Here is a 12778-nt window from a genome sequence, read left to right on the forward strand (position 1 = left end):
TCCATCCCATCATCCCATCCTAATTTCTTCCCATCCCATCCCATGTCATCCATTCCATTCCATTCCATCCCATCCCATCCATCCCATTCCATTCCATTCCATCCCATCCCATCCATCCCATCCATCCCATCCCATCCCATCCCATCCCATCCCATCCCATCCCACTCCTTCCCATCCCATCCCATCCCATCCCATCCCATCCCATCCCATCCCATCCCATCCCACTCCTTCCCATCCCATCCCATCCCATCCCATCCCATCCCATCCTACTCCTTCCCATCCCATCCCATCCCATCCCATCCCATCCCATCCCATCCCATCCCATCCCATCCCATCCCACTCCTTCCCATCCCATCCCATCCCATCCCATCCCATCCCATTCCATCCCATCCCATCCATGCCATCCCATCCCATCCCATCCCATCCCATCCCATCCCATCCCATCCCATCCCATCCCATCCCATCCCATCCCATGCCATCCCATCCCATCACTCCCCTCCCCACCACCCCTTCACCCACATACCCCTTTCACCCTCCCCATCCCCATCCTCTCCCTTTCCTTCTGCACGGCCCCACGTCGTGCCTCAGTTTCCCTTTGCACGGCACAATGCAGCCTCAAGTCACCCCACAGCCACCCCATCCCCATGGATTGGGTGAGCACCAGGGTGGGCCCATCACCCCCAGCCCCCACCCCTCCCCATGTGGACCTCTGGTCCCCCCCCTCTGGAGACATCCATGGGCCCAACTGCACTCAGTGGGGTCGTGGCCCCATATCTGAGACGTTCCCTCATATGGTTCCAAAGCCCTTCTGCCCCACAGGGGAAATGGTGGTGCCTAATGGGGGCACCCAGCCCCAAACTGGGGAGGGGGGGGAAATCTGCACAGCCCCATAGCACGCCTTGATTTCCCATCGCACAGCCCCATAGCGCATCCCAATGTCCCTCTGTACGGCCCCACACTGCCTCAGTTTCCCCCCTCCCTTTCCCCTCCCCCCAGAGAAAACAGAATGTCCCCCCTTCCCCCTCCCATCTTTAGGGCAGAGCCGCTCGAGGCAGTGCCGGACTACGGGGGGTCGGTTGGGGACCCCCCCCCATCAGAGGGGCCGAGATGGGGAGGGGCGTTGGGGGAGGAAAAGCTCCTTTTGTGCGGGGGCTGCTTTTCAGATGCAAATAAACGGAGCGCCGCAGCCATATTGGGGCTCCTCCGTGGGGGGGGGGGCGGCAGCGGGCGGACAAAGGCGCTCTATGCCACCCCCCCCCCCCCCCCAAAAGGGGTTTTCCCCGTTTTCGGCCCCCCCCCCATCTCCTTCCGTTCCCGCTCCGGATTATTGGGGGGGGGGGGGGGGGGAAATGGAGCGTGTCAGAAGCCCGAGGGGGGGGGGGGGGGGGTTGGTTGGGGGGCGGTACTGCGGGAAAAGGGGGGGGGGGGGGGTGAGAGGGGGGCGGTGCCGCTCATCCCGGCCCCATTCTGTCGCTCCCCGCTTTGATCTGCAGAGCCGGGGGCGATCAAAGCGCTACAGGAGCGGCGGGGGGGGGGGGCAGGAATAGGGACCCCCACCCTCGGGATCCCCCGACCCACGTGAACCCCCCCCCCCTCCCATCTCTCTCGTCACCCGAATCCTCCCCGCCCCACGGACCACCCCTCCCCATCACCCCCCCCTTCCATCCCTCAGACCCCATGAATCCCCCCCATCCTCTGGGACCCCCCTCACGACCTTCAGTCCTTAACCCCTTCCCCCACAAAGACCCTCACCCCTTAGGACCCCCCTCCTCTCTTCAGGACCCCACCCCACCTCCCCACAAAGCCCATCGCTCCTTAGCCCCCCCCCCCCCCCGGGACCCCCTGATCCCCACCCTTCAGGCCCCCCCCCCAATTCAGCCTCCTTAGCACCCCCCCCCCACCAGGATCCCCCTCCCCGAACCCTTTACCCCCCCCCCCAAACTCAGCCCCCACAACAGCACCATTTCCATCACTTTATTCCAAACCCCCAGACTCTCTCCCCTTCCCCCCCCCCCCCAAAAAAAAAAACCCAACAAAAAATCCATCTGTCAAACGACAATAAAAAGGAATTACAAACACAAACCTCAACCCCCCCCCCCCAATAACAACATACAAAAGAACTGCACACAGCTGCCCCAAAAACCCACAGCATCACTCACCTCCCCCCCCTCCACCCCCCTCAAACATGCCTATGAATACAATATATACAGACAGGACCCCCCCTGGTACAGCCCCCCCCTCCCCAAAATAACCAAACGCACCCACAGTGCATTTGTTGCATTATAACAAGAAGAAAAAAAAAAATACCACCCCCAACCCCATCATTTCTCCATCCGACAGAGGGGCCCCCAAGGCTGCTTGGGTTTCTCTTTCCTTCTTTTTTACTTTTTACCCATTTAAGTAATTATTTTTTTTTTTTCTTTAATATACTTTACGAAAATAAATTATACGGTGACTATTTTAATAAATTAAGCACACACACACACAAAAAAAAAACAACCATAAAAATAAAACAGAAGGGAATGAGGCAAAGCTGCCCTCCTCTGGCTCAGCCCTCCTCCCCCAAAGCTGCTGCCTATGGGGGCTCCCAACAGGAGACACCCCCCCCCCTCCCCACAGCAGTGCAGAGCTATGGGGCCCCCAGCACAGCGTGGGGTGAAAATGACTCTTTGTCCTTCTTTCTGCCCCCAAAAGCAGCTCAGTGCATCCCACGATGAGCTGCAGCGTGGAAGGGGGGTGCAGAGGAGCAGCAGCAGCCCTCAGCCTCAACGCCCCCCCAGCACAGCGCCCAGCAGGCAGTGAGGTATTTCAGCAGGTTTTCAAGATCCTTGGGGGTCACCTGGAAGCCAAATCCTTTTTAAATCCCCCCCCCCCCTTCCCCCACGTTGAAGATGGGGGGAGAGCGATGCTGAGCCCCCTTTGCAGCAGCGCTTGGAGCAGGGGCGCAACGGGGCGGCTTCTCAATGCTGCTCTGAGAGGCACGGGGCTGTGCTGCATCCCAGGGTGGAGTTGATGCCATTGGGGGGGGGGATGGAAAGGAGGGGGGGGGGAGCTGATCCTGGCCCCATGCAGCTCTCTGCCTGCACCCCAACCCCAACAGAAAAGCAATGGGGTCGATCCCACGCCGCGCTCGCAGCTCATCTCCCCCTTGAAAGCTTCCCAAGGAAGCTGATGATGAAGAACTCGGTTAATTTCTGAAAATAAACCAAAAAAAAAAAAAAAACCCCAAAACCTGAAGATGTCAAAAAAAAAAATAAATAAAATAAACCTTTTTGTTTTAAAAGTCCTCCATAGTGCCATGACATTCTTTGTTCTGCACGCAGTCCGTGGGGCTCTGCTCACAGCCCCCCCCCCCCCCCCATCGTGGGGGTCCCCTCCTGCTCTGCTTGGTGGCTGGGAACTGTGGGACCCTTCTTCTCTCCTCCAAAGCGGTGCTGCAGAAGCTGCACCTTCGTGGGCCTCATCCCCCCCACTGCAGCCAGACCTGGGGGGACCGGATGGCATCACCAAATTCCTGGGGGGGTCGTGGGGGAGAAAAGAGATGAGGAAGGGATCAGTCAATGCTGTGCCATGAGAGAGCAGCAGAAAGCAACGGAGCCTCAGTGCCCGATCCCAACCCCGAGGGGAAGCGGCGCGAAGGGCAAAGCAGCCCCCCTTTATTTTTGGGGGGGGGGGGGGGGGGGGGGGCAGCACGACGTACCATCAGCGACGGCAAGGAGGGCGAGGCGGCCTCGCTACGTGGAGGATTCAGCATCCTGCTTCTGTCTGGAGATGAGCTGAGCCTCCTTCAAGGACAGGTAAACCTCCTCCTGCGGGTCGTAGTAGTAGAACTTGCGGATGTAGGAGATGAGGGGCCTGAGGGGGGGGGTTTCAAGGGGGGATGGGGGAGGAGAGCATCAGCTGTAGGAGAACCAGAACCGCTCCCCCCCCCCCCCCATGGCAGCACCTCAGTGCTCAGCTGTGCCTCCCTCCTGCCACCCCCAAAAGGAAGCAGCTTTACCCCCTCCCAGCTGAGAGCTGTGTGCTCTGCCCGACCCCAGCGAGGGGGGGGGAGGCAGCAGGATCCAACCCCAACCCCCCCCAGACCCACAGCTCCATGCTGGCTTACTTAGGCAGCGGCAGCTCAGGGATGTGGTCGATCCGGACCAACTGCCTGATCCGAAAACGGCAAAGGTGCTGGAGAGATTTGACATTGCTGAACCTGGAGACGGGATACAGGAGCTGGACAGGCGTCGGAGGGAGACCTTGAGGGGGTTAAAACCACAAAAAGCAGCGTCGGCCTTTCAGCGTCTTGCAAAGGAAGCAGCAGTTGCAGGGCAGGGCTCCGTGCCACCTCCCCCCCCCCCACCAAAGCATCACTTTGCACTGAGGTGCAACAGGCTTCAGAAGGAAGCAGAGCGAAGCCAAAGGGAGAGGGGGCAGGGGCTGCAGGCAGCACTTATGCTCTGCTCTGCTCTGCACAGCCCCTGGAAGGGCTGCGTTGAGGCATTACGAAGCTGTGGGTTCGGTCAGCACGAGAGCTGCTCATTCCTGAGGTCACGAGGCCGGGCACAAAGGCAGAGCAGAGCTGTGCCAGCCCCCATCCCCCACGCAGGAGTTGTGCCCTCCCCCCCGACTTATGGGCAACAATTGAGCCCCACAGCCCGGAGGTGGGCAGCAGCAGCAGGAAGGATGTCTGGGAGCTGGGCTCATTCACTGCACGAGGTTGATCCACCTTCACAGAAGGATTCAAAGCCGGTTAACGCTCCTGCCCCCTCCTGCTGGCTTGTCTCTGAGGACCAGGGAGCAAAAGGAGAAAAGGGAAAGCTCTTCACACTAAGATGGGCTCAGAACCGCTGCGGGCAGCTCAGGATGCTGCGAGCCAGCTTTTGAGAAAGCAAAGAACAGCCGTCAATTGAAGGCTGGATTCCTCCCCCCCCCCCTCCTTCTGACTCTCCTACCAGAAAGGAATCTGCCTCTGGGAGCTCAGCCAGCACAGCAGGGACACAGCATAGGGAATACAGGGAACATCCCCTCCTCGAGCAGCAGCACCGCACTCAGGGCTCAACAGGGAGCTGCAGAGCTCAGCACCAACCCCCCCAGGGAAGATCTGGCAGCAGTGTGGGGCATTACACCCTAGGGTGGCTCTCAGAATGGCACCCAGAGCAAATCTGCTCAGGGATGCACCCAGAGCTCCCACAGAGCCCCATTTTCAAGGGAACAGATCCTAAGATGCCTCCCAGCCCCTCTCCAAGCTCTGCTCTCTGTCTCAAGCACAGGATGCTCCTGGCACGCTGCCGTCTGTACCCACAGCAGGAGCTGCCCCTCGGCCCTGTTGGGATGCTCACCTGGAACCCTGGATCGGAGGAAGTACAGAAACTTCCCGTTTTTGGAGTGCATGATGGCTCTCTTGATGAACTCCACCACAGATTGGCAGCGGTCTTCAAACTTGGGATGGCACCACAGGCTGAAGGTCCCTGCCAACAGGACACAGGAGTCTCACATCACCAGGGAGCTGCTGCTGGCTGCAGGAGATCCACACTCGGCCGTAGGCTGGGTGGCAGCTCCCAGTCAGCTCTGCAGCCTCAAACAGGGCACGTTCAGCTTCAATGGCAAGCAATGAGACTGCAGAGCAGGAAAGCAGGCCCCCTAGCTGCATGCAGATCCCTACATAGGCTGAAGCCTCTGGCCAGACCGTTCTCTTGCATGCAAGCAGGCACTGCCTGCTTCTTGCACCAGGGAGCAGCACTCCCTGCTATGGAGCTGCAGCCAAACCGTAGGTCTCCAGCATCATATTCCTGCCCAGTGGTGTCGTGGATGAGCAAAAACATCCCTGGCTTTGCAGCATGTGGAAGAGGCAGCGCCGCACTCACAGCCAGCAGAAGGGCTGCACTGAGCTCACAGCTCCATCCTGCTTCACTGGGGAAGACCCTCGGGCAGAGCACTGGAGGAACAGGAGAGCCCACTGAGCACTGGGAGCCAGCGAGCTCCGATCTGAAGGGTCTGAAGCATCACCACCTTAGAGGTGGCAAGCAGATGCAATCCCAGCAGGGTCACTGCACAAACACCAGCAGCCTCCCTGGGCTGCCTGCTCAGCTCTCCTATTAAAAAAAGACAAAAATCCCAATTTCTTGCTCGCATCTACCTGAAACCTGAAGGTCGAGCAGTTACCTGTTCACCATTCCCTCAGCCCCCACCGTTTCTCATCCCCATCGGTCCAGCAGAGTGCTCAGCTCTGCAGTTTTCCACTCTGCTGCAGCACACTCAGCACAAGGCCATCGCAGCAGGGCTGAAGCCACTGATGCTGCTCCAGGGATGCAGCTGGAGCAAAGGGAAGGGCGCCTGAGCTCAGAGCACCCCAGAGCCACCCCCAGCCCTCACCTCTGTAGTGCTCCATCCTGGTGTGGTGGGTGATGCCCTGCGATCGGAAGCTGAGGCTCAGGATGTAACGGGGGTCGGAACTGTCCCTCACCAGAAAGGATCCGTCTGGTTTCCCTTTCAGCTTCATCTCTGCGTCCTCCCAGTTCATGGGTCCCCAGTACCACCCGCACTGCAGGAACGAGACAGGCCACGTCGGCAGGCTGCTAGTGAGCAAGGACTGCAGGCACGGCCAATATCCGCTCTCGTTAATTCACTTTTATACCTAAATTTAATTTCCTGCTTCTATTCATCCCAAGCGTGGACTCATTGCTCCTGGATCACAGAATCACAGCATTGTAGGGGTTGGAATGGACCTGCAGAGATCATCGAGTCCAACCCCCCTGCCAAAGCAGGTTCCCTACACCAGGTCACACAGGTCGGCATCCACCGTTGCATTTACCACCCAGAAGTGGGGAAAGAACACGAGATGCCTTCCTTCACTCGCCCAGGACCTCACTGGGGGGTGTTTTCTGGTCCTGCCTCAACTCTGTGCCCCCAGCCAACACCAAAAGCAGCTCCCAGAGGGCTGGAGCAACCTCTCCTGTGGAAAGGCTGAGGGTGTTGGGCTTGTTGGAGAAGGCTCTGGGGAAAACTCACCTCCCAGCACTTACAGGGAGCTTATAAACAGGAGGGAGAGCGACTTCTCACACAGACTGCCAGTGATAGGACAAGGGGGGGATGACTTCCAAGTGAAAGAGGGGAGATTTAGGCCAAATGTGAGGTGGAAATTCAAGACTCTGAGGGTGGCAGGGCTCTGGCTCACGGGCTGCCCAGAGAGCTGTGTGCCCCATCCCTGCAAGTGCCCATAGACCCAGATGGGGCTCCGGGCAGCCTGTATAGGGGTCAAACCCTCTCAACCCAAATCATTCCACTCACTCACAACACGATTCAAAACGCAGAGCCCTGCCCCACTGCCCTTCCCTCCCCACATCTCCCCATGCAGATCCCACCTTCTCCAGCTCTCGCAAGCTGGCTGCAAAGCTGCTGGAGTCCGGGCGGTACAGAGGGCACTGGAGGTGGGGGGTGGGCTGGCTGGGTGCTGCTTCTGTGGGTCGGAGGGGAACGATGCGGGGGAAGGCATCTGCAGAGGGAGGAACAGCACAGTGCAGTCAGTGCTGAGCTGCTCGGGCCCCAGAGCGCTCAGCTCCCAATGCAGCAGGCAGAGGAGGAAGCTGGACTGACAGACAGGAGGACAGCATCCTCGTGAGGTGTCAAACAGCTCTTCCAAGGTGACTCAGCACCTTCACCTGCTGTTTGTTGTGCTAGCTGGGAGGGAAGGGAAAAGCACCAAAGGAAGGAATTAACCCATCCCAACACAAAGGGCCAATTAAAGGTCCTTTGGGTCCTTTAGGGCAGGAAACCAAAGGGGAAGTGCAAAGGAAGCCCCAGAGCTGCTCTGACCTGGGGCGTGGGGCGGAGGAGGCGGAGGCAGAGGGAAAGACTGCAGGGAAGACCCCATCGGACCCACTAGGACAGATGCAGGCAGCGTCCCACTGATATCATCTAGGAGAGAACAGAGGCAAGAGGCATTCAGATGAAAGGAAAGCAAGCGAGCTCTGCGCTGCTGGCAATGAGCAAACTGGCACTGAGCACCGGAGGGGGAGCAGGAGATGGAGCTTGTGATGCTCCACCAGCTTCTGGGAGCAGCCCAGCAGCCTGCACCCTTAAAGCATAGGAGTTAGTTAGTTTTCCAGCCTGGCTACCTCCATGCACGCAGCCTGCAGCACAAGGCAGGTGTTTATAGCAGGTTTTGCCTCCCTGGCACACGCGATGTGCGCTCAGCAGGGCATCCTGAGCACAAAGAGCTCATGGTCCCCAAAGTGTGAAGCACAGCAGGGACCTACTGAAGATGCTGATGCTATGGAGGAGCAGCAAGAAACGCTGTGGGGCAGCAGAGAGAAGCCCTGCACCCAAACAGACCACGTACCCAGCAGGCTGAGGCTTCGGCGCGGAGGCGGCGGTGGAGTCGGGGGGTGAGGGGAGCTCAGTCCTCTCTGAGAGATGTCCACGTCCACCAGAGACACCGTTTCACCTGGAGGATGGCAGAGGGAAAACTGTGAGCACCAGGGGAGGCAGAGGGGCAGGGGAAGGGGCAGCAGATCCCGTCAGCTCTTGGTCAGGTTTTGCATGCAGGTCGGGTGGTTTAAGAGAAATACATCTCAGCCTACAGGCCATGAAGGGATCAACTCTTGACGTTCACAAGGGAGTGGGATAGAGCCTAAAGGCTCTGGAACAGAGCCTGGGGAAAGCAACGATATGAAGACGTCCAAGGTAAAGTGGGAAAGCTTAAGTTTACTCCAAAATCGTGGGAGAAAAAACGAAGCCATCAAACCCCACTTAAAGCCTCAGCATTGCCCCAATAAAGAAGCACTGCCAACAACCAAAGTGCCGCTGCCACAACGGAGGCGTCGGTCAGAATTCAGCCCAACCAGCTGCCAGCCACCAGCAGCACCGAGATCTCTGCACCCACAGCCTCAGAGACCACTTCAACCCCCCCCAGATGTCCTCCAGCAGCAGCAACAGCAGCAGCTCCCCGACCTCCTGCAACCTGCCCTGACACTCAGCATAGGACAGCACTGACTCAGCTTCCTCCTGCCTGTGAAAGCTCTCTGCCCATTAATCAGTATCATTAGAGGGGTATTTAGGTGCAGTCCTTACCCGAGGTGCTTTCCCCCGGGGCTCTGTGGGTGTAGATGCACACGTGTGCATGCAGATGCTCTTTCATTTCCACACCCTGCCAACAGCGTCCAGGTAATGCTGGGCTGCTTCAAAGGAAGCTGAGAGGTGCTGAGGTGCCAGCAGGTGCAGGAACTACAAACCCTACGCTCCCATCTTCCCCCAGCAACAGCTGATAGAGCAGGAGCAGCCCTGGCTTCGAGCAGCCCTGCTGCTCAATGAACACACGTGGCACCCAGGAATCTGCCTGAATCCTGCAGCGCTCAGCACACGTTGCCCTCCAGAAGACCAGAGTGCAGCCCCTTCAAATCCTTACCTGTGAAGAGGGGGCTGAAAACAACCGGGGAAAAGGCACTTTGAGTTCTTGTCAGTCTGTGTTTCCTGTTGGAAATACAAAATAATGGGGGAGGGGGATGAAATCATGAACGGGCTTCATTCGATCTTTTTCGGGCTGGGAGAACCCTCAGCAGGATGCACCCAGCCTGCAGACAGCAGCATGTGCTGATCCAACCCCTGGAGCAGAGCTCTGGTTTAAGTAGGACAGCCAACCAGCAAGGCCAGGGCTCCGTCCTGCTGCTAAGCAAATCTCTGGCAAGGTGATTAATCAAGTCTTAGGAAAGAAAACCCCAAGCAAGTGTGGTTGCTGGAGCCAAGAAGCTGTTTCACAACAGGCAGCGCTGCTGCTCCAAACCCAACTCTGCCGTGTGCCTCAAACACACTGCATGATCACAGGCACTTAGGCAGCACTCTGCTGAACCTGGAGCTGAGGGAACTCATCTCAATATATAAAAGCTCATCCAACTGCTTCCTTTTCAGGTCTCTCGTGCCTGTTTGGGGGTTCAGCTGCTCCCCAGCTCCCAAAGGAGGACGATTCATCGGCGATCAGCCACACGCTCCTCAAAAACAGACTTCAGACCAACACCTGCAGCAGGATGAGAGCTGCCCTCGCCAACCAGAGCCACGCAGCACAACCACAGCCTTCCCACACCACCATTGCACAGAGATGAAGTACCAAACAAGGTCAGGTCGGCCCTCCAACTCAGAAGCCTGGGCTGCTGAGCCGACCGCAGAACCACTGCTAAACCTGCACCAACCCTGGGCTGCAGGTGCAAGAAGAGCAGCCCCACGGATGCAGCTTTCAGAGAGAAGCCTTACGCTGCAGCACGAGGAGCAGCACTGCAGCAGCTCTGAGCTCTTGGGCAGGAGGGCACTCCTGGAAAGCTCTGCCTTTTCTGAGGCCCTGAACCACAACAGCTGCTGCATCAGGCACCTTGAAGTAACCTCTGGTAGAACAGCAGCACTGTGCTGACCGGGGAAAAGCACAGCAGCTCCGTGGCTGTGATGGAGCTGCTGCTGCTTTTGTGCCCCCTGATCTCAGGGCTGCAATGTCCCATAGACCACAGGTTACCATTAGGGACACCCTGATGTTTGGATGGGGCGATGTGGGAGGACTCGCATGGTCTCCGTGCACTGCTGAGCCAAACCACGTGTCCTCTGTGATGCAAGGGATTAGGGCCAGCTGTCGGCAGTGCCAGGCAGTGACTGGTGGCTGTGCCCCTCCACGACAGCTTGGCAGCCCCACACCAGGGGGACACAGTGGCCATGGGGTGCAGAGCTGGAGGGAGCAGCTCAGAACCCAAACCCTAAAGGGGATGAGGTGGGAGGGAACCTTACAGCCCACTCAGTTCCGAGCCACGCCACAGCCTGGGTGCTCCCCAAAGGCTGCCCAGGATCCCATCCACCTGCAGGGATGGAGCACTGCATTTTGCTGAAGCCACAGAGCCCAGCAGCACCGCGCAGAGCTGCGGGATCAGCACCTCCAGCATTCCCAGCTGCGACCCCCAGGGAAGCCCTCTACGCCGCAGGAAGGCGCGCAGACCCCCGTACATCCCTCCAAAAGCCGCTCTCCTGATTTGGCCACGGGGCTCCACGGCCCCTCCCGCACCGCCCGCGCATCCCTGCCCCCCCAGCAGCCCCGAAACCCGCGGTCCCTCCGCTCCGTACCTGCCCTCCTCCTGCCCGCGGCCCCGGGCCCCTCCGCCGTCGCTCAGGCTGTGCGCCGAGGCCGTCAGCTCCGCTCCCCGCCGACTCCCTCCGCTCCCGTCCCCGGGGGCCGACCCTCCGCTGCAGCTCTTGGTGCGGAAGAGGCGGCTCAGGCGGACCCGCAGCGATCCCTTCCTTCCTCCCGCTGCCCCGGGGCCGGGCCCGGCTCTCCGCGCGGCGGAGGCTCCGCGGGGCGGCTCCTGCGGGTCTGCGGCGCCGGGGCTGCCAGGCTCTTCCTCGGAGCAGCTCTCGGCCTCGTCGGGCTCCAGCGCCTCAAGCACCAGCAGCGCGTCGCTCGTCTCCTCGGCGGCGGGCGGCCCGAGACACGGGCAGGCTGCGGGGCCCTTGGTTCCCAGCGTCGGGGGCCGCAGCCCCAGGGCCGCCAGCTGCAGCTCCAGCCCCCCCGGCGGCCCCCAGCCGCCCCCCGCCGCCACCGCCGCCGCTTTGGGCTCCAACGCGCAGCGATGCCGCGGGCACAGCAGCTCGGGGCCGCCCGCCGGGCCTTCCCCGCCGCCCGCCTCCTCCTCTCCGGGCCGGCCCTCGGCAGCGTTACGGAACACCATCAGCTGCGGCGGCGGCCGAGCGGCCCCTCCCGGAGCGGGGAGGGGGAGCGGCAACCGCGCTCCGCCCGGGCCCGGCGGCCCCGCAACCGCCGCGCCGCTACCGGGGCCGCCGGCCGCCCCCGCCTCCGGCCCGGCCCCATAGCCCAGCAGGCGGCTGAGCACCCGGTAGGAAGCCGCGGCCGCCGCCTCCCCGTCGCGCAGCTCGACGCGCTGCATCGCTACGGCCGCCGCATGGCGCCCCGGGAGCGGAGCGGTCCCGCCGCCCCCCGCACGGCCGCCGCCGCCGCTCCCTCCTCCGCGGGCAGACCGCACGTGGCCACGCCCCTCAGCTTCCGGTCTTGGCCACGCCCCTTCACCAGGCTCCAGTCCGCTATCCCCGAGGCCACGCCCATAACGCACATGGCCACGCCCCCTCCATGCACCGCCCATCGTCTGCGAGGCCACGCCTACGCCCTTGAGGCCACGCCCCCTCGGCCGAGTGGGGAAATTGAGGCACGGCGCTGCCGTTCCTGCACCTTCGGTTTCCCCTCTCAGCCAGGAGGGAACCGGACGCCCCCCATCCCGAGCTGCACGCTGCCCTGCGTGCCCCCCCTCCCCACATCCGTCCATGCGTGTTTTGGGGGCACTCGGCATCCTCTGAAGGGGAGAGGGGGAGCAGGATTATGGTATGCTGGGTTCTGGGATACTGGGATAACAGGATGCTGGGATGTTGGGATAACGGGGTGCTGGGGGGATGGGAAGCGGGATGTGAGGATGCTGAGAGCAGAAGTGCCGAGATAATGGGATGCTGAGATAACTGAACACTGGAATAACAGGGTGCTGTGATGCTGGGATAACAGGACGCAGGGATAACGGGACGTGGGGATGCTGGGATGTTGGCATCACGGGTTTCTGGGGTAATGGGGTGCTGAGATGTTGGGATACTGGGATGACAGGGCAGTGGGATGCGGGGATATGGGGTTGTGAGGCTGTGGGGCCGGCACCCGGTTGCCATGGCGGCCCGTCGGGATGCTCTTCCGTCACGGCCGATCCGGCGGAGGGTGGGGGGGAGGTTGAGCTCCCCGCGGCGGAACCGGAGCCCGACGGCAGCACCGGGT

General features: G+C 60.6%; 1 protein-coding gene across 3 annotated transcripts; it reads right to left on the reverse strand.

The window, feature by feature from the left end:
* Positions 1-2705: 2705 nt before the first annotated feature.
* Positions 2706-11958, reverse strand: SOCS7 (suppressor of cytokine signaling 7). 3 transcript variants are annotated; one of them, XR_008210451.1, is made up of 10 exons: positions 11080-11958; positions 9392-9456; positions 8327-8431; positions 7801-7902; positions 7350-7480; positions 6361-6529; positions 5328-5456; positions 4109-4201; positions 3701-3855; positions 2706-3514 (listed from the first exon to the last, which is right to left on the reverse strand). XR_008210451.1 is itself a non-coding variant. In XM_052700245.1 (10 exons), the coding sequence occupies exons 1-9, from the start codon at positions 11895-11897 to the stop codon at positions 3735-3737; spliced, it is 1776 nt and encodes a 591-aa protein (XP_052556205.1). In that variant the 5' UTR covers positions 11898-11954; the 3' UTR covers positions 2706-3514; positions 3701-3734. The 3 variants fall into 3 exon arrangements, 2 of the variants coding, with proteins under 2 accessions (XP_052556205.1, XP_052556207.1); XM_052700245.1 differs by having other exon boundaries at positions 4109-4244; positions 11080-11954; XM_052700247.1 differs by lacking the exon at positions 7801-7902 and having other exon boundaries at positions 4109-4244; positions 11080-11955.
* Between the last annotated feature and the right edge of the window lie 820 nt (positions 11959-12778).

The sequence above is a fragment of the Tympanuchus pallidicinctus genome, unplaced genomic scaffold, assembly GCF_026119805.1.
Source record: "Tympanuchus pallidicinctus isolate F22 unplaced genomic scaffold, pur_lepc_1.0 scaffold39, whole genome shotgun sequence".
In the NCBI taxonomy this organism is placed as follows: domain Eukaryota; kingdom Metazoa; phylum Chordata; class Aves; order Galliformes; family Phasianidae; genus Tympanuchus; species Tympanuchus pallidicinctus.

Excerpts from the sequence above, each read along its gene's own strand:
- SOCS7 (XM_052700245.1), bottom strand. The coding sequence starts at position 11,897 with ATGCAGCGCGTCGAGCTGCGCGACGGGGAGGCGGCGGCCGCGGCTTCC. Across the intron at positions 7,903-8,326 it reads CCGAAGCCTCAGCCTGCTGG|ATGATATCAGTGGGACGCTG; the intron begins GTACGTGGTCTG and ends GTTCTCTCCTAG. Across the intron at positions 7,481-7,800 it reads TCCTCCGCCCCACGCCCCAG|ATGCCTTCCCCCGCATCGTT; the intron begins GTCAGAGCAGCT and ends CTCCCTCTGCAG.